Source organism: Equus quagga, chromosome 12, assembly GCF_021613505.1.
Source record: "Equus quagga isolate Etosha38 chromosome 12, UCLA_HA_Equagga_1.0, whole genome shotgun sequence".
Lineage (NCBI taxonomy): Eukaryota > Metazoa > Chordata > Mammalia > Perissodactyla > Equidae > Equus > Equus quagga.
In genome coordinates this window covers 15,287,290-15,312,160 of record NC_060278.1, presented here as the reverse complement: position 1 = coordinate 15,312,160, position 24,871 = coordinate 15,287,290, and the positions used below count along the sequence as shown (strand labels likewise).

The following is a 24,871-nucleotide window of genomic DNA, read 5'->3' as shown; positions in this document are numbered from 1 at the left end:
CTTAGAACCAACTTTTGGTTTATTTAATTGTTTTTCTATCATTTGTCTGTTCTCTATTTCATTCATTTATGCTCTAATATTTATCATTTTCTTCCTCTGCTTGCTTTGAGTTTAGTTTGCTCTTCTTCTAGCTTAATGGGGTAGAAGGTTAGATTGTTGTTTTTAAAACTTTAAAAAAATTATTAGTTTACAGCTATAAATTTATTTCTAAGCACTAATATACCTGCATCTCATATATTTTGAAAGATTATATTTTCATTTTCATTCATCTCAAGTATTTTCTAATTTCTCCTCTAATTTCTCCTTTGCCCTGTTGGTTATTCAGGAGTGTGTTATGTAATTTCCACATATTGTGAATTTCCCACATTTCTTTCTGCTATTGACTCAAATTGCTCATTATGGCTATAGAACGTACTTGTATGATTCACATCCTCTTAGACATATTGAGACTTGTTTTATGGACTAAAATATGATCTTTCCTGGAGAATATTCTGTGTGCACTGTAGAAGCATGTGTGTTTTGCTGTTGTTGGTTGGAGTTTTCTATATGTGTCTGTCAGGTCTAATTGGTGTTTAGTGTTGCTCAGGTCTTCTGTTTCCTTACTGATCTTCTGTCTAATTGTCCTATGTATTTTTGAAAGTGGAGTATTGAAGTCTCCAACTATTATTGTTGAATTGTCTATTTTCACTTCAATTCTCTTAGCTACTGCCTCATATAATTTGGGGCTCTGTTTTTAGATGCATATATGTTTATAATTGTTATATTTTCTTGATAGGTTCATTCTTTTATCATTATAATTTGTCCTTGTTATCTCTAATGCCAACCATTTTGTGTTAAAATCTTTTTTTTTTTCTGAATTTCCAGCTTTCTTTTGGTTATGGTTGGTATGGTATGCTTTTTGTATCCTTTTATTTTCAGGCTGTTTGTGTAGCTGAATCTCAAGTGAGAGACACATTCTATGATTGGATTGTCTTTGTATAACGATATGCCATCCTTGAACTTTTCATTGGAGATTTTAATCTATTTACATATATCATAATTACTGATAAAATAGAATTTATGCCTGCCATCTGCTACTTGTTTTCTGCATGTCTTATGTCTTTCCTGTTACTGTGTTCCTCCATTAATGTCTTCTTTTGTGTTAAATAAATATTTTCTAGTGTATCATATTAATTCATTTTTTCTACTATGTGTTTTTGAATTACTTTATAAGTGGCTGCCCTAGGGATCACATTTAACATCTTAATTTACAACAATTTAGGTCAGATTAATACCAATTTAATTGCAATAGCATATAAAAAACTTTGATCTTATCCAGCACCATTCTCCCCACCTTTATATTGTTACTACCACAAATTACATCTTTATATATTGTGTGCCCATCAACACTGAATTATAATATTTATTAATTGTAAAAGCTAATTTTTATCCACTATAACAATGGAGTATAATAATTAGTTATAGATTTTTATAATTTCTGTCTCTTTATTGATATTCTCTACTTTGTGAGGCATTATTCTCATGGTTTCTATAGTTTTTTAAACATCGTTTCCATTAGCTCTTTGAAATATTTAAAATAGCTGATTTAAAGTCTTCATCCAGTAGGTCCAACGTCTGGACTTCCTCAGAGACACTTTCTATTGATTGCATTCTTTCATCTGTATGGGCCACTTTTTCTTGTTTCTTTGAATTTCTCACAATTTCTTTTGAAACTTGGACATTTAAAATCTGGAAATCTGATCACTTTCCTCCCAGGGTTTGCTGCTGTTGCTGTTTGTTGTATTTGTTGTTGTTTTTTAGTCTAGTGACTTTTCTGAACTAATTCTCTAAAGTCTTTATTCTTGTCATGTATGGCCACTGAATTCTCTGCTTGGTCAGCTTAGTGGTAAACTAACGATTGGAGAGAGACTTCTTTAAATGCCTGGAACCAATAAATCTCCTATGCTTTGGGGGGACTCTATGTACATGTTGGGGTGCACCTTTAGCACTCACCTAGGCAGTTGATAACTCTGTTTTAGTTTTCACTTCCTGCTTCCATAGATCTTCAGAATCAGCCAGAGATGAGAGCTTAGGGCCTTTTCAGGTCTTTCCAGAGCATGTACACAGTCCTATGCATGCACAGTCTCAGGCACAGCCCTAGGCAAGACTTTACATCAGCTATTTTAAATATTTCAAAGAGCTAACAGAAACCATGAGCATGTGCACAGTCCTAGGCATTCACAGGAATATGTTGGAGTGTTTCAAAGCCCCTATAGGGCACCTCATTCTTCAGATTTTATTTTAAGCTTTTTGGTTAGTCTGTTGTTAGCCCCAACAGTTTACAATGCCTCAGGCAACTGTAAAGTTAAAACACTTCTCAGTAATTGTTTTCAACAAATGCCTGCTGAGAAGAAGGCTTTTGCACTGGACAAGGTATTAATACAATCAATTTCAGGCAGACTTGTAAGTAGGGTCTTTTAAGAAACACCAGACATGTCAAATAAGGATAATTATTTGATAATGAGGCTTTCAAAGAGCTCTAGCTCTATTCTGCTCATTCTTGCAGCTGCCATGCTGTACCAGGAGTGTGTGCTACCATTTTTCAAAGTTAATGTGGAGCTAAAGAGTGGGCAACTACAATTCAGCCATTTCTTGAGTGAAAGCTCTCTAGTTTGCCCTAATCCTTGCTATGGCCAATTTGTCAATTTTTTCATTGCTTTTATGGAGGAGAAAATTTTCAGATGTCTTTATATTGGCATTTTCATTAACATCACCGTCATGTTTATTGTATGTTTTACCATTTATTAAAGTGACTCACCTAGCTCTTTAGCACTGAAGTTGACTTAAGTTGATATGGCATCATTCATTCACACTTGCTAGCAATGATAAGGGATTTCTATTCAAAGGTATCCTTTAAGAGATACAGTTGTAGCAAACATTACATGGTTGTTTTGATCTTGTTAGTTTAATGAACAGGTATGTGACAAAACTTAGGATTCCATGGAAACAGAACTTAATAAATAGAAATTACCAAGTTGAAGGAGTTTGTATAGAAGACTATTATTTCCTCTGTAATCTGAACAGGACCATATTTCTGTCATAGATGAACACACTTTTCCCTTTCCAAAAGTTTTGACATTTTAACCTTTGCTTCAGGCCTTGGACCTTGTCATGATGATCCATTCCTGTGGCCTGATTCTTTTGGAAATGTTCTTGAGAACTGATATTATCTCACTATTAAAATATTCCATTTTTTGAGTTCCTTTGAGCCAGTTGGATACTCTGTAGCATGCAATAGGATTTATGTTTCTCCTGCTCACATTCATTCCCATTAATCACTTAGAACTTGGGGAATGAAAGAAACCCAAGGCTGCCTGTTAATAGTTGAGGAAAGTGAGACTGAAAATTCTACCTGATCTTTGCTGAGGATCAAGGTTGGTGGATTTCACAGCTAAAGTTATTGGATTTAGCCCTCCAAATCTTGATTCATGGTTTTTTTTTGCTTTCATATTTTATATACTTCCTTTTTTTTTATCATCATACTTGATTTATGTTTGGATTTTACTTCAACGCTTACCCAGCAACTAAGAAAAAATATTTTTGAAAGCCCTTTAATATAAACATTTAAGATTATAAATGAAATCATGCTGTTTGTACTCTTATTTTGTCATTTGAATTATTAACACTTTCTCAGAAGATTATTTTAAATACGTGTTAAAGAAATGCTATGCAGTTGCTTTTATGGACACAAGCATAAAATGAGAATTTATGAATCGTATAAATAAACTGAAGTGAATGTGGTATAGAGAATAATAGGAGACATATGATGATGATGATGACGTGTGTGTATGGGTGTTTGTGTGTGTGTGATATGTATAGGCTCCTTCAAAAAGTAAGAGGGGTGTGTAAAGAGAACATCGGATATGTTTTTTGTTATCAGCTTCATAAATCTCCTCTCAATGGTTAGAGCCAGTAGTAAGAGAGGGTGCCAGATGAGAGAATAGGTATGTGCCAAAGTTATGCTCAAGAATCTGCTTTTTCTCCCCAAATCCCTCCCAGTACATAGTTGTATATTCTACCTGTGGATCCTTCTAGTTGTGACATCCTTCTTTCTTTTATACTCATAGACACTGATGACCAAAGTTTTATGGAATGCAAGAGAACTTTCTATGAGGTGGTATTCCTCTCTAAGGAACATCTCTATCTGTTAAATAAAGAAATTCTGTATTCATACTATAGGGAGAAAGGTAAAATCGAGAGTGTATTTTAAAAAATGCTTGCTATTGTCACTAAGTTGAAATTAAAGCTAGAAAAGAGATATTGTTATTGGGTGCATTTTGAACATTTTATTTGCCTACAAAAAGAAACTTGATTATTAGAACAAATGTCAAAAGATCTCAACCTGTTTCTGAATTTAAAACTTTACTTTTTTACAATAACCTGAAGATTAATCTTTATTTAATTTTTGACAAAATGCGGAATAATTTACAGTGGCATAACACATACCAAATGCCACAGTTTATATTTATAAAACACCCTGCTTAAATATTTAAATAATTTATTTATCTGCGAGAGTTGAAAAATTTCATTGCAAATGCTACTCTATTTTTAAATAGCTTAATGTGTCAAATCTGAATTTTGAACCAAACTTTTAAAAATAAGGATGATTAAGTAATTTCCTTGACAGTGAAGATAATCTCTTCTGTATATCTCATGGATGCCTTGTAGTAGCTGAATATTTATAAACGATAATTTAAGGTCTGTTGAATACTATTGCCCTATGTATTGCTAATACAACCTTATTTAAACCTAAAACAAAATATCCATATGGCTCACTATGTTGATTTGATTATTCACTTGGTTGCCATTTGCTTCACCTGTGGAATAAGAAGCAAGAACAAACTAATGATAGTTCACTTGTCTCACTGTGATACCAGCTTTTCATCTTAATTATGTTTATATAATGATTCCAGGGAGTACCTTCTCAGAAAAATTTTCTGTTATTGCAGAGATTTGAATTATGCCTCTGGCTATAACTATAAGCAATCATTATCGTCACTGTTTTCTGCTTAATTAGAGTATAATTTTGGAATAAGAGTAGAGAAGAAGAGGTTTCTTAGGTTTCATAATTTTACTATTGATTTTCTCAATGATGTGGCAATTAAATTTGATTTCCAATCCAGCTTTAAAATACTACTGAATAACTTGGGTAGATATGTAATCATAATCATCATCAACATCATTTTTTTCATTCCTTTTGACAAATAGTGGCACATCAAATAGAGTAGCAGAAAATAATGGTTCCCAGATTATACACTGTAACATTGTCAAGCACTGCAGGAAACAGAGGAAAGCCTAGGGAATGTTCCACATTTATTTTAGAGGCTTCTACACAGGAACAGTCCATTGCTATAGTCTGTACTGCAGTGTGTAGGAGAGCAGTGGGGATCGGTATCATTTTCCATAATTCTGGGAAAAGTTTGGACTATTTGATCCAATTTTTTCTGGAGAAAATCACAGCAAACAACGATCTCTTGAATTCTTCATTGAGTTGCTTATTTAGTGGGCATTCCCAGTAACAGTCCCACTATAATGTTTTCCCTGGGTACCATCTTTGTAGGGTTATAACCTTCTATGTTATATGAGCTAAATTGGTTTATGGACTGCAGCCCATAATGGTGTTCTAGAAAGTATAAGCACCACTGGTTATTTCACTGGGGGTTATAATGAAGTAAAAATATCAGTCAGACCATTTGTAAAAGCAAAAGATGTGGTTAGATGTTTCATTCTTTAAACAAAAATATATTGACCTAATGTAGATATAGGCCTGAATTATTCCCTGGTGTAGTAAATAAGTTTACCAGAGATTGCTTTGAATCTAACATGCTGACTCTTGTTTCTAACAGCGTACTTCCTCTCACTGGTCTCCAAAGTAAATGCTACTTTCTCAAACTTAAGAAGCAGAGTTTTTCTTCCAACAAATAACCAACATGTTTGTCAGGTATTTGAAAACACACAGCACTTTAAATACTTTTCACATTTGGGAACTTCTTTATTATAATTGTTTGGACATTATTTTTCACAGATTACATTTTATTACTTCTCCAGCCAAGGGAGTGGCAAATTAACGGCTGGTCTTCAAACTACATGTGGCGGTCCTATTCATCATTTGTGGCAAAACACAGTTGGGAGCCAAAATCAGTGGGAGAGAAATGTCATCAAAATCCAGAGTTCCCAGAGATTTCAGGTAGGTGTGTTGTATTTTCTAACTATGTCTTTGAAGGAAAAATGATAAGATACAGATCTTTAACACCAGGTGAATTAAAAGTAGATGATAACGGTCCCAGTGGCTGAAGACTGAGGGATTTGCCAGAATTTTCAAGTGCTGAAACTAAAGAGTCCCAGGAGATTGGGATGGCCAGTCACCTAAAAAGGCATTTTTAAAAAAGGTTTTAAATTCATATATCAAAACTAAAGTTGATATATATTAAGATATATTAGTAAAATATAATCTGATTCTCTTCTGAATTTCTTGAATCCCCTCCATTTTCCTCTCTTTCTCTTACTATTCCAACCTCCTCTTTCCTTTCATTTCTTATTCTTAAGGGTCACTTCCCTTCCAGACTTTTCTCAGGCTTTTGAGAGAACAGGGTTATGTTGGGTATGAGGAAATAGACTGTTTGATTTAAGTACTAATTCCAGATGCTGTTGAAATGGAATCATTGTCATATTTATTTCATGGTTAAACTCAAATTATTCAATACAGCCATTATTTTCCAAAGTAATTTTGAGAATTAAAGCCAATGCAAATCTATAAAAGACAAACTTATTTATACAGTCTAGTAAAACATATATGGTGGAAATTATAATGAAATGATTATTGCAGGAGGTCTTGGAAAAGTATTACATATTTTAAAATTTGGGACAGCCAAGCAAAATTTTCCAGTTAAAAATGGAATCCTAAAGCATTTTATTCCGAATGAATTTACTTTTTAAGCCTGGTTTGTGGGCCAATTAATCCAAGTAGTTTTCCTTTATCATATACTATTAGAATAATATAATAATAAATTTTATAATTTTGATACAGACTAGAAAATCATCTGATATTTGATGGATTTAGTGCTTGCTTAAATATAGGGATTGAATTGGATTGAATTTTAACTTCAGTTATTTTGAACAACTGAAAGGAAGGATGGGAGAATGAGCAGAATCTCTATTATAAAAGTTGTATTGTAAGGTATAAGAATGGCACATTTTCTTAATTGATCTGTCATAAAATCACAATAGTTTGGAATTTTCAAGCTTTTTAAAACTATACAGAGAATCAAAGAAGATCAAAGAAAATCGCTTAGTTGACTAAATGATACCTGGATGATAGGACCGAAGAGGAACTGTATAATTGGAAACAATTCTGTGGTTTGAGGCTTTGCACTCTGTTGAAGTCAAATATTGGGTGTGTGTGTGAGGAGGGATCTTAAGACATCAGGCATTTCAGTCTTCTTGTGAATGAATGATTCACTTATTTAACAAAGACTTGGGGCACTTGGAATGTAGTAGGTGGGATTCAGGGAATGTTCCAGTACCATGTTGAGATTTTTTCCCCAGCTTTATTGAGATATAATTGACACATAACATTGTGTAAATTTAAGGTGTACAATGTGAGGATTTGATAGACATATATATTGTGGACTGATTACCACAAATAAAGTTAGTTAACATATCCATAACCTCACATAATTACAATTTTTTTCCATACAGTGAAAACATTTAAGATCTACTCTCTTAGCAACTTCCAAGTATGGAATACAGTATTATTAGCTATATTCACCATGCTGCATGTTAGATACCCAGAATTTATTCATCTTATTGCTAGAAATTTGCACCCTTTGACCAAAATTTCCCCAATTTTCCCATTTCCCAGCCCCTGTCAGCTACCATTGTACTCTCTGTTTCTATGAGTTCGTCTTTTTTAGATTCCACATATAAGTGAGATCATATAGTATTTGTCTTTCTCTGTCTGAGATTTCACTTAGCATAATGCCCTCAAGGTCCATCCATGTTGTCATAAATGGCAGGATTTTTCAGCTTAATTATTCCTTTCTATGTATATACCATGTCTTCTTTACCTATTTATCCATTGATGAACAATTGGGTTGTTTCCATGTCTTGGTTATTGTGAATTAATGTTGCAATAAATACGAGAGTGCAGATATCTCTTTGAGATAGTGATTTAATTTCCACTGAATGTGTACCCGGAGTAGGAGTGCTGGATCACATGGTAGTTCTAATTTTAATTTCTCGAGGAACACCATGCTGTTTTCCACAGTGGCTATGCCAGTTTACATTTCTACCAACAGTGCACAAGGGTCCCCTTTTCTCCACATTCTCACCAACGCATTATCTCTTGTTGTTTTGGATGATAGACATTCTAACAGGTGTGAAATATATCTCTTTGTAGTTTTGATTTGCACTTCCCTGATGATCACTGATGTTGAGTACCTTTTCATGTACCTGCTGGCCGTTTATATGTCTTCTTTGGAAGAATGTCTGTTCAGGTCCTCTGCCTATTTTATTTGTGTTTTTGCTATTGAGTTTATGAGTTCCTTACATATTTTGTGTATTAACTCCTAATATGATATATAATTTGCAAAGAGAAGATTTTTGACAGGCATGCAGATGGGACGCTATGGGTTCCTGGCTTTGGTGGGGAGTGGTGTGCAAAATGAGAACCTCAAGCACCAATAATGCAACCAATTTGTTGTGGATGTTTGGGTGGCATTAACCGCTAGAGAAATTTCTAGTTTCTGTCTTCCACTTCTCTTCTCACTCCCCTATGTCTCTCTATCTTTTCTCAACAACAGCAAAAGCAACAAAACAAAGCCAAGAGTGCTTTTGAGGTGACTGACTCACATTGATTAGATGCTGAAGGATGAACTTGCTGAAGCTCCTTTTGTCTGCGTGCTTGTATAAAATTTAAAGACTGAGATAGGAATCTCATCTATGAATAAACTTTACCAGTATTTACACAGCTTTTCCAACTTTGAAACAGAGCGGATGGTAAAAGAGTCTTAAACTACCTTTGTCAAGTTTGCCTTCTTATCTCTATCTCCATCTTCAGGTCAAGGTCTTTACTCACAGTGTAACAGAGATTTGGATGTTGGGCAGAGCTGGGACCTGCTGGATCTTGTAGGTTAAAGCCTTCAAAATAATTTCCTTGTTTTTCTCAGCTGTCCATTCCCAACTGGCATGTTGTGGGGGTTGATGATTAAGTATGTGTAGTAGCTAAATATAAAACTTAAAACTCCCAAATATATCATCTCCAGAGCAATTTAGCTGTAGCTGACACAGTGAGGTTATTCACTTGAGTGCTTTAAAATGTGACAGTGGCTTCAACCAAAGCAGATTCATGTGCAATGTATTAATTTGTTTCCTAAAATACTTCATTGCTGATATGAAAACAGTGCTTCTACTTTAAGGGCTTTGTAAAAATTAGGAACCCCTATGACTCTCCTGAGATCCTTCGGCTGCACCAATCTTTAAGATTGCAGGTACGTTTTAGTTCTATCCTGTCAGCAAGTGAGCAGACGTTCATTTGCCTTTGTTTAGCGGGCCACAGAGATGTGCTGCGCTTGTAATACTGCCTGCCACCATCTAGTAGCTCATTCCTGAAAAGCTTTAGCAAGAGGCTTATTTGAGGGCATTTTGTAATCAGCGTCTCCAGACAATATCTGCAGCTTCATCAATTTACACACCTCTGAGAATTATTTTATTATCTGCAATTTCCCCTTCGTGCTGCCTTCTGATAGTTTTAAAACCACTCATACTTCCTTTAGAAATATCCAAGCAGGAGATTTGAGTCCCAGCTGGACCCTGGCTTAGCATGGGCTTCTGAGAAAGCCTCTGGATCTGCCTCTCATGTGGGGGCTTTATAGACCCCCTAACCCTAACCCTAACCTTCATCTATAAAGTACTGGGTCTATCCCTTAATAAAAGTGAAGCATGTTTAATTTCTGAGGGAATACTGCTGCATAAACCAAGAATGGTGTTTATGCATTTAGTCAACAAAGATGGCAGCATTTCAGAAAGTTTCTGAAGATATTTAAGGAATAATAACATCTAGCATTTACTGAGCACCTCTTCCTTTGTTTACATTATCTTCTTGACCCTTCATGGCAGTTCTATGAAGTAGAACTATAATTTACCCCATTGTTCACATGAGTATTACGAGCTTTAGAGAGTGGAATAACCTACTAAATTCCATCCCGGATTAGAACCTAGAATAGTTCGATTTCAAATCTCAATCATTTAGTCACTGACCCATGATAATTTTTCCATCATGTTAAAGCATCGTAAGGATTTATAAGCTATAGAAGGAAAAAAATCCAACCTCAAGATTTGGTCAAATCTGTTGTGTGACTCATTAAATATTCTTTTGTCTGCTGTATTGGATAAAGCAACATTATTATGCACTGCATGATGCTGATAAACTGCAATCACAGTTTTCAAAATTGCAGATATAAGCAGTTAATTTTACTATTGTCTTAAAATATTCATGAAAGCAAAGAATAAACTAGGCTAAACATATGGCAGAAATTTAGTCTCAAATTCTAGGGAAACTTTCCCTCACCCCCAGTTTTTTGTCCTCAAAGGGAACTAATGTATTAGTTTTATAGGTAGGAAGGAATGGATAGTATATTACTAGGCATATCACTGATTATGGTTTTCAAGTTGAATGTTTGGATTCTTAAACTAAATGAGAAGTCAGTGTCTGTATTTTAAAAAGATACTGAAGCATTTTTAATACACTATTATCTACTTGTCATTTCTTTCCTATTCCATTTAGAAATGCCAGCGAGTTCTCAACAACTTCCTATTCAGAAACAACAGGCTTTATTAATAGACGAAAGATGTTATTAATAACAATAAATATGAATTGTTAACAAAAATTTCTACTTTCAAACTTTCAAAATCATAATCTGAGCCATTTTACCCATTACTTCAAGAATATTTACTATGTGAACTCATGATGAGAAAAGATTACTGCCATCTTTTTGTGTTTCACATGTTTACTTGAGAAATAATATTGAATGTATACTACTAAGAAAACTCAGTACGATAAATATAACTAGCAGAGTTTCTGTTTATGTATTTACTAGTGTAATCTAAGTGAGTTTATGTCTAGCATTCACCTATGGTCAAAGTTTCATCTAAGATTTAAATTAAGTGGCTTGAGTGCTGATGCCCTGCCTCCCTTCAGAGGCCGTCTTCTCTTACAATGTTTGGGGTGAGAGGAATTTGCCTCATGTCTACATTGGATCGGTGCAGGTTATACCTGCATCTGTGATGTTGCCAAATTCCTAACTCCATTATCTGTATTATGATCTGCTCTTACTTTGCTACCTTACTGCTCTTTTCTTTATTTCCCCAACACAGTTCAAATGAGGTGGATGTTTGGAAAAAACTTATTTGCCAAAGTTTTGGAGTAAACAAGGAATGGTAGACATCACTTTTCTCAGAAATACAGCTACCATACACAAATGCAGCCTCTGACCATAGAACCTGGCTTTTTTTAAAAAATCATCTTGGGTTTCCACTTTCTTGAGCTAATTCAACCCATCTCTTGTTTCGAGATCCCAACCAAAATCCTTGGAAAATATTTTTGTTTAAATATATTTAACTAGATTATCTAGTTATGCCTGAGGTTTTGTAGCAACACAGACCCATTAGTACACTTACTTAGGCTTAGAGAAATAGTTATTTCCCTAAGAAAAATATTTCTTCTTGCTGGACAAGTGGGCTCGAACAGTAGCCAATTTTCACTCTAACTTTTCCTCAGTTATACCAAGTTAACATATCATTTAATTGAATCAAATAAATATATTGTACGGATTGCATACTCTGATGAAGAGAGAGTTGAAGGTAAGAAGATAATTTAAAAGCTGCTTCATTAAATCATGTGTGAAAATACGAATGGAAAGAAAAGAGGGCTTATTAGATCTTGACTGATTGGACGTGGGACTGGAGAAGAAAGTGATTCTAAAGGTCATTTTGGATTTTTGAGCATTGAAGAGCAGCAGTCTTCTGCTCCCATTGTCAGAGAATGAGAATCAGATGAGAGGTCCAGTTTTAGGGGAAAGAACATTATGAATTAGAAATGACTTTGTGTTATTTGAGTGAGAATGTCCAGCAGGCTGTGGAGATATGTGACGTAAATTTGTGTTTCATCAGTGTGGGTGACCGTTGAAATTCTGAGGATGAATGGTTTTTGGGAGAGGAGAGTGTGGAGAAAAAAAGGAGAGACTCGTGATTAGTTAACAGTTATTTCTACTTCTCTCTTTCAATATGGCTGCTATGGGGGTATGCTTAACTAAACAAGAACTAAGGAATGCATCTATGTGAAAGGCTTTCAAGAAGAATAAAATATTAATCTGTAGAGAATAGATTTCTTTTCTTTATTTTGAGGAAGATTGGCCCTGGGCTAACATCTGTGCCCAACTTCCTCCACTTTATATGTGGGACGCCTGTCACAGCATGGCTTGACAAGTGGTGTGTAGGTCTGCACCCGGGATCCAAACCTGGGAACTTGGCCACTGAAGTGGAATGTGCGAACTTAACCACTGTGCCACTAGGCCAGCTCCGAGAATAGAATTTTTAATGTATAAATAGATTATTCAACAATACAATTGGTCCTCTGTATCCAAGGTTCTGCATCCACAGATTCAACCAACTGTAGATCAAAAAGGTCTACGAAGGGCAAGTTTGTACTGAATGTGTACAGACCTTTCTTCTTGTCATTATTCCCTAAACAATACAGTATAACGACTATTCACACAGCATTTAAATTGTATTAAATATTATAAGTTATCTAGAGATGACGCAGTATACGGGAAGATATGCATAGTTTAGATGCAAATCCTAAGGGACGTGAGCATCCTCAGATTTTGGCATCCCTAAACAGTCCTGGAACCAATCCCCTGTAGATACTGAGGGACAACTATAGCTTAAATATTTTAATAACTCTATGTCATAATAATAGCTAACACATTTCATTCCAACTGTATATCAAGTGCTGTGGTACGTGTAATAACTTGTTTATCCTTGCATAAGCCTTATCATGTAGGCAATTATATTACTTTCATCAGTACTTTTTTACAAAGAAGAAAACTGAGATACAGAGATGTTGAGTAATTTCTCCAAGGTCCTGCTTGTGTTAAGTGTTGTGGCTGAGATCTGAACCCAAGTAGTCTGGTTCCAAATATACACTTCAATCACTATGCTATACTCCCCTCATATAAAACCACTCCTACACAAGGATCTTTGATAGCCCTGTTCCAACACAGCCCTGATTTCTAAGTGGTCACACAGTTATTCTGTTTTATGTGACCAAAGATGACTTTCCTAGGGTTACATGTTGACAAACCTGCTCCATAGGTTGTGGATGTCTCTCATTGTATTTTTTTTTTCTGCTTTATCTCCCCTAAGACCCCCGTATACAGTTGTATATCTTAGTTTCAGGTCCTTCTAGGTGTGGGATGTGGGACGCCGCCTCAACGTAGCCTGACGAGCGGTGCCATGTCCGTGCCCAGGATCTGAACCCTGGGCCGCCGCAGCGGAGCGTGCGAACTTAACCACTCGGCCACAGAGCCGGCCCCTCTCATTGTATTTTTAATAGACAAGTAGATAGCATCTGGTTTAAAAGGAAATATATTAGTACCCCATGTTGTGCAGGAACAAAAGAGAATGCAGCACAGTAAAATGATCTGCTAGGGTTTATTGCTGGCAGAACAATTGTTAAGCTAAAAAGCAGCGCTGACTTTTTGAAATAATAAAATGTTTATATCATTAACAAGATGACCAATGAACACAAGTTTAGTGCATCCATGAATTAAGCCTCAAACATCATTGGTATTCCTTAGGGTGGGGCAATACTCTCCACCAACACAGCGATTTCAATTTTCTGTTGATTTAAGTAATAATGAAATCAGAGAGTAGTTTCTTTCTAAGTTTCTCAGATTCATTATACTGGAGTATTTCCTCTTGGTGCAGACTTGGGAGGGCTCTACATTGCAATATAACGTTCAGTCATTTTAACAATATGTCACTGGACAACGATTTTCAGGCGGTGTCCTAAGCTATGTTTAGAAAATGGCAGAAAATCTGTAAGAGGATAACACAAGTGCATCCGAGGCAACACTGTGAGTAAAATTTAGGGAACCAGAGGAGGAAATGGGCACAGTTGCAAAATGCCAAGAACCAGAGATCAAGATGTAGCCTGGGTCCAAGAGCTGGTAAATACTAAATCATATGACCACATAGGAACCAAACACAGAAGACGGTTATAGGGCAGAAACCAGGCAAATATTGCATCATTCCACAAGCATGTTACTAACCTATGCTAGACATCTGAGATTCAGAGATGACTACATTTTCTTGTCCTTGAGAGTAAGGCTTGGATCTCTCTCCACTTGGAATTGGCATGGTCACCCAAGTACTTCTGGGAAGTGACATGTTTCTGATTTGTAGGCTTTCTGCTATAAGACTGTGAGACACTGATGTTTCATGCTTTCTGTTTTTATTTTGTTTTGCTTTTCTTGTGCAGGTTGTTTTTCAAGGGGAAATGATTTCAACTCATGAGCGGGATGGAGTCATAGCTATTGATGACATATCTTTCAGTTCAGGCTGCTTGCCTGCAAATGGTAAAAACTCTTTCTCATTTTGTTCCTTACTGAGTATAACAAATTTAGTGCAATTTAAACATTAAAATGCCTTTATCTGCTCTTATTTTTGCCTGATGTTTTAGAATGGGCTATTTTCTGTTGTTCTAATACGTTGTATTACAGGGACTAGATCTATGCTAGAAGTGAAGACAGAATATTTTTTACTGACTGATGCTATGAAGAGCTGAAGAGGATAATTTAGTCTCCGATTTGAAGCTTTCTAACAATGTTTACGCTGGCTGGCTAATTCTTCCCAAGAGAACTCTGTGCGTCCTAGGAGACTAGGAGAAAACTGGCATCCATAGACTTGAAATTGTCTTCTTGGAGAATTGATTTGACTATTCCACTGACACACACATATGGAGAGAGATATTAGTTATAATCTGTTTTCTATTTAGACTGAAACAACTAGATCAATAAACCACATATATCAGATCTAAAAAATTATCCATATTTGTCCCTTGGTTATATTGATTGAACAGTATTCAGTTCATCATTTACACTGTTCTCAATAGAAAGATTCAATGTTAAAATTATAAGTAGGACAGGATAAAATTAATTTAGTCTAATAATCAAGCAAGAGTTATATATATATATATATATATATATATATATATATATATATATCAGGTAGTTGATAGATTTTTTTCCTTTTCAAATTTTATTATATGGTAGTATGATATAGCAAGATAAAGATAGCTATTTTACAGAGGATTCTAAGTTCTAATTTGGTACAAAGCTATGGTAGTTGTAGTAAATAATATTTTAAGAGCAGAAGAGATGGATTGGTCTACCTAAGAAAGACCAAAGAATCTTGAGATAGGGTGTCTGTATTGTGCTTGGATTTTAAACAGCACTCCTGCTGGTGTGGTAAGAGCTTACAGATATGTATCTCTCACCACCCTCACCAAGAAAGAGTTTTATAGGAGCTGATGACAGCCCCTTCTAACGCTGGAAAACATAAAAATCTCTTTCATCTTTGTATTATCAGTTCTCAGTATATATTAGGTAGGAAATAACTGTATGATAAATGGAAATATAGGTAAATTGAAATGGATAACATTCAGGGAACAGACTTCCATTCCTAGAAGTAAATAATTGAAGTATAAACTTCAATGCTTGTTCACTAAAAGGAGATAACATTTATTGGTCTTATCAGAAGGGGCGCAATATATCAGTATAGAATACATGGTTAATTCCAGGTAAATAGACTCTACTGACTACTCTGCTATTCAGATCTCCTCCAATATTCCCTCTTCTGACGCCCTGTGTGGTATTCCTGGGTCCAGAGCACAGCCAGCTTATGCTTGATTTTTAATAAGACATCTAGTTCCTGACCCTGATCACTTCAGCAGTGTCTCTATATAGCTCAATTTTATAGTTTCTGCAGAAATTGGAGTTTGCCAAACAAAATGATCCCAAACTAGTCCTATTTACTGACTAATCTAGCTAATCACCCTCAAAGGAGAATAAGGCAGTGAAATCAGCTATTGGCTTGACTTTCTGAACTGTCAGGAAGTTAGGAACTGGCTGCTGACACTGAAACTGTTTGTATTACACGTTTATGCACGAGCACGCTTGGGTTCTGCTTGGGAGTTGAGACTGCCTGTAATAGGACTCTGTTATCACTTCAGACATGAACTTTCTCTCCATCTTTGGCCCTGGGAACCAAAGCCATTTCCCTAACTACCCATGATCCATACACTGGAACAAAGGCCAATGTAGACGGGCCATAATAAATATTCAGAAGACAAATGCCAAATTTTTTATTAAGCACTCAAAAGAGCTCTATAAAATCACCATAGAAGTAAAAAAGCAATTATAGTGGGACTGAGAGCATCAGAAATTTGGACATTCAAGGAAAAGTTGTGGTCAAATAGAAAAGTATCAGAGCCTACATTTTCTAACAGAGTAGTTCTAGATAATGTTAGAACTGTATTGTTTTTGAGGTAGTGTGGAAATAAGGAGTACAAAGCTAAGTTATTGGCTAGGCTTTTCACATGGATTTTAAATTTATACAACACTTCAAGATTTGGGGCTAGTCACATGGATTTTAAATTTATACAACATTTCAAGATTTGGGGCTAGAGAAGATGTTGAAATTCAAGACCGAAATCACAAATGAAAATGGAAATCTGACCTGCATGGATGATACAGGGCAATAAGCTGGATGTCATGAACCAAGATGTTTTAACACTTGGAAGAATAAGTCATTGTATAAAAGCAACACTGGGGATTTAGAAAAGTGGCAACTTGAATTTTAGGCCTTGTGTTTTATGGGGCATTGGAAAAGGATGTCATCCTTTGGGAAAGTTACAAAGGAAGTGATCTCTTAATGGAGAAAATTAGTGTTCAGGTAAGGTCACATGGTATGTTCTTTGAGGGTGCCCAGAGTTTTGTTTTTCGTTTTTCAATAGAGTCAGGATTGAGGGCATATTTAAATTTTTGGGAGGAAAACACAGCAGCATAAGGATTCATAATGGAGAAAAAGGATAAAGCATTATGGGATAGAATTGGCTCTTGGATGGAGTTGCATTTTGTAAATGGTAGGAACGTGAGAGATGGTAAAATTATGCAGCATTAAATTTGCAAATGAGACTCTTCAGTCAAGTTCAGGCACTATCATGATAGACTAACCTACTTAACCGTCAGAACCACATGGGGGAGTGATTGGTTCTGGGCTTCACTCCAGTCCTACTAGAGGGGAATCGCCGAGGATGGGACCCACATTTTAAATAAGGTTCTCAGGACATTTTTGTGAAGCCAGCCAATCCCAGGTTTAAGAACAGAACTAGCATTTGGGAACCACAAGGCTTGGTCTCATGTTGATTATTGTACTCGGCAATGACTGCCCTGGGTCAGAGTTTCAGCTCTCCAGAATCAGTAATTTCAGTCTCAAGGAGTCCTGGTGGTGATGGTCAGGAGGGAGTATCTGACACATGTAAGCAGAGCCAAGCCAACATCATCTGGACATCTTCATTCCAAAATCCTACTCCAGTGGAGGACAGAGTTTGGAATGCATTTCAATGCAAGAAAACAGAAGTTTTCTTAGGTGATTTAAGAAAATAGAGGAGCTAGACAATTATGGAATAGATTCTTCAACTCCAATACTGTTAAAGTCAAGGAATAAGGAGTTTCCTTGGTATTTGCCTAATGGTTGTCACCTTATGGTTGAAAAATGACTGTTGAAGCTCTGTACATCTCACACTCAGAGCAGCAAGAAGGAAGAAATGAACTTGGCCATGTCGTTGGCTAGACAGTTGTCACACAGATAATCTTAGTTGCTAGGGAGGCTGATTAAAATTGAGTATTTACATTTAGCCTCTGTAATAGAGGTGGGCAAGGGGAACAGGTTTATGAACTGAGTGAGCAAACTTACCTGCTACAGAAACTCATCAGCAGCACATTTAGGAGTAAATTCAAATTTTCTTTCAAAATCTGTTCCCTTGCCTATATTCCCTATTTTAATTATTGACATCTATTTGATCTCACTCAAAGAATGACTCAAAGGAGTCATTCCTAAATCCTTCTTCCCTTTTCTCACACCTATATTAATTTGGTTAAAAAATGTTATTGAAGGTGTGTCCCTATGTTTCTCAAGTTATATTCTCTTACTTATTATTATTTATCCAATCCTGATTTTGTTTAAGCCCACATTTTTCTTCCCTTGGATTCTGAAAAATTCTAGTTTCAATATATTCCAGAAACTCTACTATTCACCGCCACGAGATTATACTTTCTAACCTTCAAATATGATTAATCTCTGCTTTGTTTAAATCCACCATAACTCTTAATGCCTTCAGGATAGAATTCAAATTTCTTATCATGACATAAGCTCACCATGATCCTGCTGTTTTATACCAGTCCAACTTCCTCCTTCAGAATTCCCCCAAGAACTCCCATACTCTGGCCAAAAAGAACTACCTCTGAGTCCAGCAACAGTGTCATCTTATTTTGTATATTTTTGCAAACCTTACTCCCTCTGCCCATTTCCTGGCTTAGTTTTTGGCCTGCCCTACCACTATTTGTCTTTCTAGATTGAGTTGAGGTCTCTTTTCTGGGAAGCTTTCCCTTACAGAAAATCCCTCCACACTCCCACTTCCTGTCCTTGTAAACACACACACACACACACACACACACAGTATTAATTTATGTCCGCAACTAAACGCTGAGTTTCTTGAGGGCACAGTTACTAGTGTCTTACTCCTTCATGGATCTCCAGCACAGAGCAAGCACTTAATAAATATGTGTTGAATAAACGATTGAACATGTGTAATTACCTAAATATCAAGTATTTGGGAATTTAGATGAATTCTTTTTCTTCCCCCTGAGCCACATGCGCTCCACTCCATAAAATGCAGATTTAAATAAAATATCATAGGAATTTTTTTTAGCAGTACTTACATTTATGCTAAGACTATTATATTGCTTTTAGGTTTTTGTTTTAATATCAAAAATGTAGATATGTCCTCAAGCCGTATAATGTAATTTTATCTGAGAAGAATTAATCTGGGCCAAGCATTTGCCATATTTCAGTGGAAACATAAGCATTTTTGTCATTTTATAGCAGAAATATGGTATTTGGAAATGAGCAGCATTTGGAAATGAATGGTCTAACATATCTATCTTTTGGTAGGTCATTGTGGTTTATAGAAATGGTTCTGTATAAGCTATTTAGGTTTCCTAACAAGATTCTTTATTTTTTTACTTCAAACCAGTGTGCTTTCAAAAATTTGTTTGTTTTTTTTTTCAAACTAGGGAGCAATTTAATTAAGTACGTCTTCTATTTTCTGATGCTTTGACATCTGGGGCCTTGCTGACCCTGGAGAAATTGTCCTTTCCAGGGTTAGCCAATTCCTAGAGACAGTAAAACCACTCACCCTACAGCATACTTTTCAAATGCAAACCAATCAGTCCGAGCCCACACTCCAACCCCCTCTTCAGGCTCTCACATTCCAGGCCAACAGGCACCTGCCCTAGTCACCCCTGAGTCAATGCGTTAGTTTTCTAGGGCTGCCATAACAAAATATCACAGACTGGGCAATTTAAACAACAGGAATTTATTTTCTCATGATTCTGGAGGCTAGAAGTCCAAAATCAAGGTGTCAATGAGTTAGTTTTCTTTTGAGTCTTCTCTCCTTGCCTTGTGGATGGCCGTCTTCTCCCGTTGTCTTCACATGGTCTTCCCTCTGTGTGTGTGTCTGTGTTCTAAATTCTTCTTCTTATAAAGACACCAACCAGGATTAGGGCCCACCCATATGACCTCATTTTACCTTAATTACCTCTTTACAGAGCCTATCTCCAAATATGGTCACATTCTGAGATACTGAGGGTTTGGACTTCAACATACAAATGGGAGGGGGCAATTCAGCACATAACAGCAAGCTACTGGAGACCTAGACACAGCCCCTCTGTCCCAGAGCTCACTGAAATTGTTCAAACTAGCCAATCCCAGGCCTGCTTACCTAACTCACCAGTTTCTTCGACAGAAACCAAACACAAAAAAATCCTGTGTGTCAGTACAAGGAAAATTAATAGGGATAAAAAGGACATTATGTAATGACAAAAGAGTAATTTCAATAAGAAGACAGAACAGTCCTAAATATGTATGTGCCTAACAGTGGTATTCCAAAATACATGAAGCGAAACTGTTAGAATGAAAAGAAGAAATAAACAAATCCACAATTACACCAGGAAACTTGAGTGCACATCTCTCAGTAATTGATAGAACAAGTACACAAAAAACATCAGAAAGAATTTAGGAAACCTATGAGGGGAAAATACTCCTAAAATTGTATGGAACCACAAAGACCCCTGACAGCCAAAGCAATCCTGAGAAAGAACAAAGACAAAAATGGAGGCATCATGCTTCCTGATTTTAAACTATACTAGAAACTTATAGTAATTAAAATAGTCTGATACTGGCGTAAAAAAGGACACATAGACCAATGGAACAGAATAGAAAGCCCAGAAAGAAAACACTGCATATAAGATCTATTAATATTTGACAGGGATTCAAGACTACTTAATGGGGAAAGGACTGTCTCTTCAATAAATGGTATGGGGAAACTGGATAACCACATACAGAAAAATGAAATTGGATCTCTATCTTATACCAGTAACAAAAATTAACTCAAAATGGATTAAAGACTTTAACATATAAGACCCGAAATCATAAAAATCTTAGGAAGAAACAGGGAAAAAATCTCTTTGACATTGGTCTTAGAAACAAGTTTTTGGATATGACACCAAAAGCACAAGCAAGAAAAGCAAGCAAGAAAAAAAAATGAGTGGGGCTACATCAAACTAAAAAGCTTATGCCCAGCAAAAGAAACAATCAGCAAGTGAAAAGACAATCTATGGAATGGGAGAAAATATTCACAAACCGTATATCAGATAAGGGGTTAATATCCAAAATATATAAAGAACTCATATAACTCAGTAAGAAATAAACCAAATAATCCAATTTAAAAATGGACAGGACATCTGAATAGACATTTTTCCAAAGCAGACATACTGATGTTCAACAGATACATGAAAAGATGCTCAACATCACTAATCATCAGGGAAATGCAAATCAAAACCATAAAGGGATATCACCTCACACCTGTTAGAATGGCTATCATCAAGAAGACAACAGATAACAAGCGTTGGTAAGGATGTGGAGAAAAGGGAACCCTTGTGTACTGCTGGTGGGAATGTAAATTGGTGCAACCACTATAGAAAACAGTATGGAGGTTTCTCCAAATATTAAAAATATAACTACCATATGATCCAGCAATCCAACTTCTGGATATATACCTGATGAAATTGAAATAAAGATCTGGTAGAGATATCTGCACTCTCATGTCCATTGAAGCATTATTCACAATAGCCAAGATATGGAAATAATCTAAGTGTTCATCAATGGATGAATGGTATATGGTATATACAATGGAATATTATTCAGCCTTAAAAAAGAAGGATATCCTGCCATTTTTGACAATATGGATGAAGCTGGAAGACGTTATGCTAAGTAAAATAAGTCAGACACAGAAAGACAAACACTGTATGATCTCACTCATGTGAAATCTAAAATAGTCAAACTATAGAAACAGAGAATAGAACGGTGGTTACTAGGGGCTAACAGGGGTGGTGGGGGACTTGGGCAGATGTTGATCAGAGGATACAAACTTGCAATTAGAGAATGAATTTCTGTACATCTAATCCACAGCATAGTGGTTATGGTCAACAATACTGTGTTATACACTTCAAAATTGCTAAGAGACTGTATCTTAAATGTTCTCACCACAAAAATGAAATGATAATTATGTGACACGATAGAGGTGTTAGCTAATGCTCTGGTGGTAATCGTATTACAATATATAAATGTATCAAATCAACACATTATACAACTTAAAGTTAATGTTGTCTGTCAATCATGTTTCTACACAAATAAATAATTTAGACAACTTGAACAAAATTATCTACCAACTTGATATAATTGACATTTATGAAAAACAATAAAAAACTATAGCAAGATACTTATTCTTTTAAGTGCATATGGAACATTCACTAAGATAGACCATAGCCTGGGTCCAGGGTCAACACTGAGAAGCAAGTGAGACACTCACCCAGATGCAAAAATTTAAGGGGACACTAAAAACTCGATGTTAATGGACTGAATTGTGCCCTTCCAAATTTCATATGCTGAAGCTCTAACCCCCGATGCAACTATATCTGGAGATAGTGTCTCAGGAGGTAATTAAGAATAAATGAGATTGTAAAGGTGGGGCCCTAATCTGGCAGGACTTTGGCCTTATAAGAAGAGGAGATCTTTCTTCATCTCTCCCTCTCCTTATCCCTCTTTTCCTCTCTCCTATTCTCTCTCCCTCTCCCTGTCTCTCTGTCGTGTGATGATGCAGTGAGAAGGCAACCATCTGCAAGGCAGGAAGAGAACCCCTATGAGAACTCTATCATGCTGGCACCCTTGTTACCAGACCAAAGAGAGTCCACTTCTTGGCAAGTTAAAGAAACTGCACCAGAAGTAGTTGTCACACAAAGCATAATTTTATTTATGGCACGCAGCAAACAAAATGGAGACCATAGGGAATAATTTCACAAAGCTATGGTTCTCTGAACAAGGAGAGTGATGTCTTTTATTTGGAGTGGAAATGAATATCCATGAGGAAGGTTTGTCTTGGGGCATGCACAGATCTTCCCTTCCTGCACACAGCACCTTTTGTACACATCCTCTTTTGTGCACAGCACCCCATTGCCATCTTGGATCTTTCTGGTCTTGATTGGTTCTGCAGTTTGGCTATTCAACAATGTTCAGTCTTAAGCAAGCACAACAAAAAGTGTTTTAAGGACTTCTCAACTACTTTGAGGAACTATTAAATGCTGTTGAAACTTCCTTTAAGCAACTCAGGGCAGTTTGTTGGTGACACCCTGATTTTGGATTTTCAGCCTCAAGAACCATGAGAAAATAAGTTTCTGTTGTCTAAGACATCCAGTCTCTGGTACTTTGTCGTGGCAGCTCAAACAGACTAAGATATTTTAATGCAATACATTAAAAATCAAAATTAACGAAACAAATCAATGATGAACAAACATTAAAATGTTAAAGACAGACAGGATCAGTCTTACTGAATTTTCCAGGCTCCAATATGGCTTAGCATGGTACTACTAGGGCCACTAAGAGTTTTAAAACAATTGAAATCATATAAAATATATCCTCTGACCAAAATGAAATTAAGCTACAAATCTGGGAAAGCCATGATTATTGGAAAGTTACGTGCCACACATTTAAATAAAAGATACTTCAAAATAGTCAAGTATTTTGAACAGAATGAAACTGAAAATATAATTTACTAAAATTTGTGTAATATAGCTAACACAGTGCTTAGAAGAAAATTGATAGATATAAAAATTTTATTAGGAAAGAAAAAAGATTTCAAACCAGTAATTTAATTATCTAAAGAAAGTAGAAAAAGAAGAACCTGTTAAAGCTAGATCAAGCAGTAGGAAAACAATATGTATATAAAGATAATAAATAATGGAATTGAAAATGGAAAAATAATAGAGAAAATTATTGAGTCCAAACGCTGGTTCTTTGAAAGATAAATAAAATTGATAAAGTTCTAGCTGGATTGATGAAGAAAAAAAGAGGAGACGCACATTACCTAATCAATAATGAAATAGGGACTAACACTAACTCTACAGATATTAAACGGATAATAGTAATAAGGGAATACTACAAATAACTTTATGCACATAAATTTAAAAATGTATACGAAATGGAAAAATTTCTTGAAAGTCACAAACGATCAAAAGCCACTCAAGAAGAAAGTGATAACTTGAATAGTTTTACATTTATGAAAGGAATAGTACTCATGGTGAAAATCTGCCATTAAAGAAAACTCCAGGACCCCATGATTTCACTGGAAAATTATATCACATATTTAGGGAAGAAATAACACCAGTTTTACACATTTTAGTCCAGAAAATATAAGTGAAGGTAACACTTGTCACCTTATTCAATAAAGGCAGCTTTGCCCTAATGCTAAAACCAGACAAAAATATTATAAGAAAAGAAAACTACAGACCACTATTTGTATCACAAAAAGTCTTCAACAAAATATTAGCAAATGGAATTCAGTAATATGATGACGTATTAAAAAGATAATACATCACCATCATCGACGAAATGCAGAGTTGGTTCAGTGTTTGGAAAGTAGTCAGTGTAATTCACCATGTTAGACTAAAAAAGAAAAGCACATGGAGATCTCAGTAGATGCAGAAAAAGCACTTGAGAAAATTCAACATACAGGCATGACAAAAACCTCAGCAACTATGAACATCTTTAACCTAATAAAGGACATGTACAAAAACCCAACAGCTAACTTTATACCTAATGATGAAAGACTGACTGCTTCAGCCCTAAAATTGACAACCAGGTAAAATATAAATTTAAAAAATTGCACCATTTGTAATACAAAGTAAATTCTTGCATATAAATCTAACAAAATATATGCTGGATTTACATTCTGAAAACTACAAAATACTCATGAAAGATACCAGTATAATGCCTGAGTAAATGGAGTATTGATTGATTGGCAGATGGTGGCTCTATGTTTGTCAAAACTCACAGAACTGAATACTCAAAAGTATGAATTTTACTCTAGGTAAATTAA

The 24,871-nt window shown here is 35.6% G+C and overlaps 1 protein-coding gene across 1 annotated transcript in view; it reads left to right on the top strand.

Moving 5' to 3' along the window:
- The window catches only part of MALRD1 (MAM and LDL receptor class A domain containing 1), a 640,183-nt gene that overhangs the window by 24,303 nt on the left and 591,009 nt on the right, over positions 1-24,871 (top strand). The window contains exons 3-5 of the mRNA XM_046679849.1: positions 5,886-5,980; positions 6,065-6,226; positions 14,579-14,675. Of these exons, the coding sequence (XP_046535805.1) occupies positions 5,886-5,980; positions 6,065-6,226; positions 14,579-14,675 (354 nt within the window). The remainder of the gene's footprint in view (positions 1-5,885; positions 5,981-6,064; positions 6,227-14,578; positions 14,676-24,871) is intronic.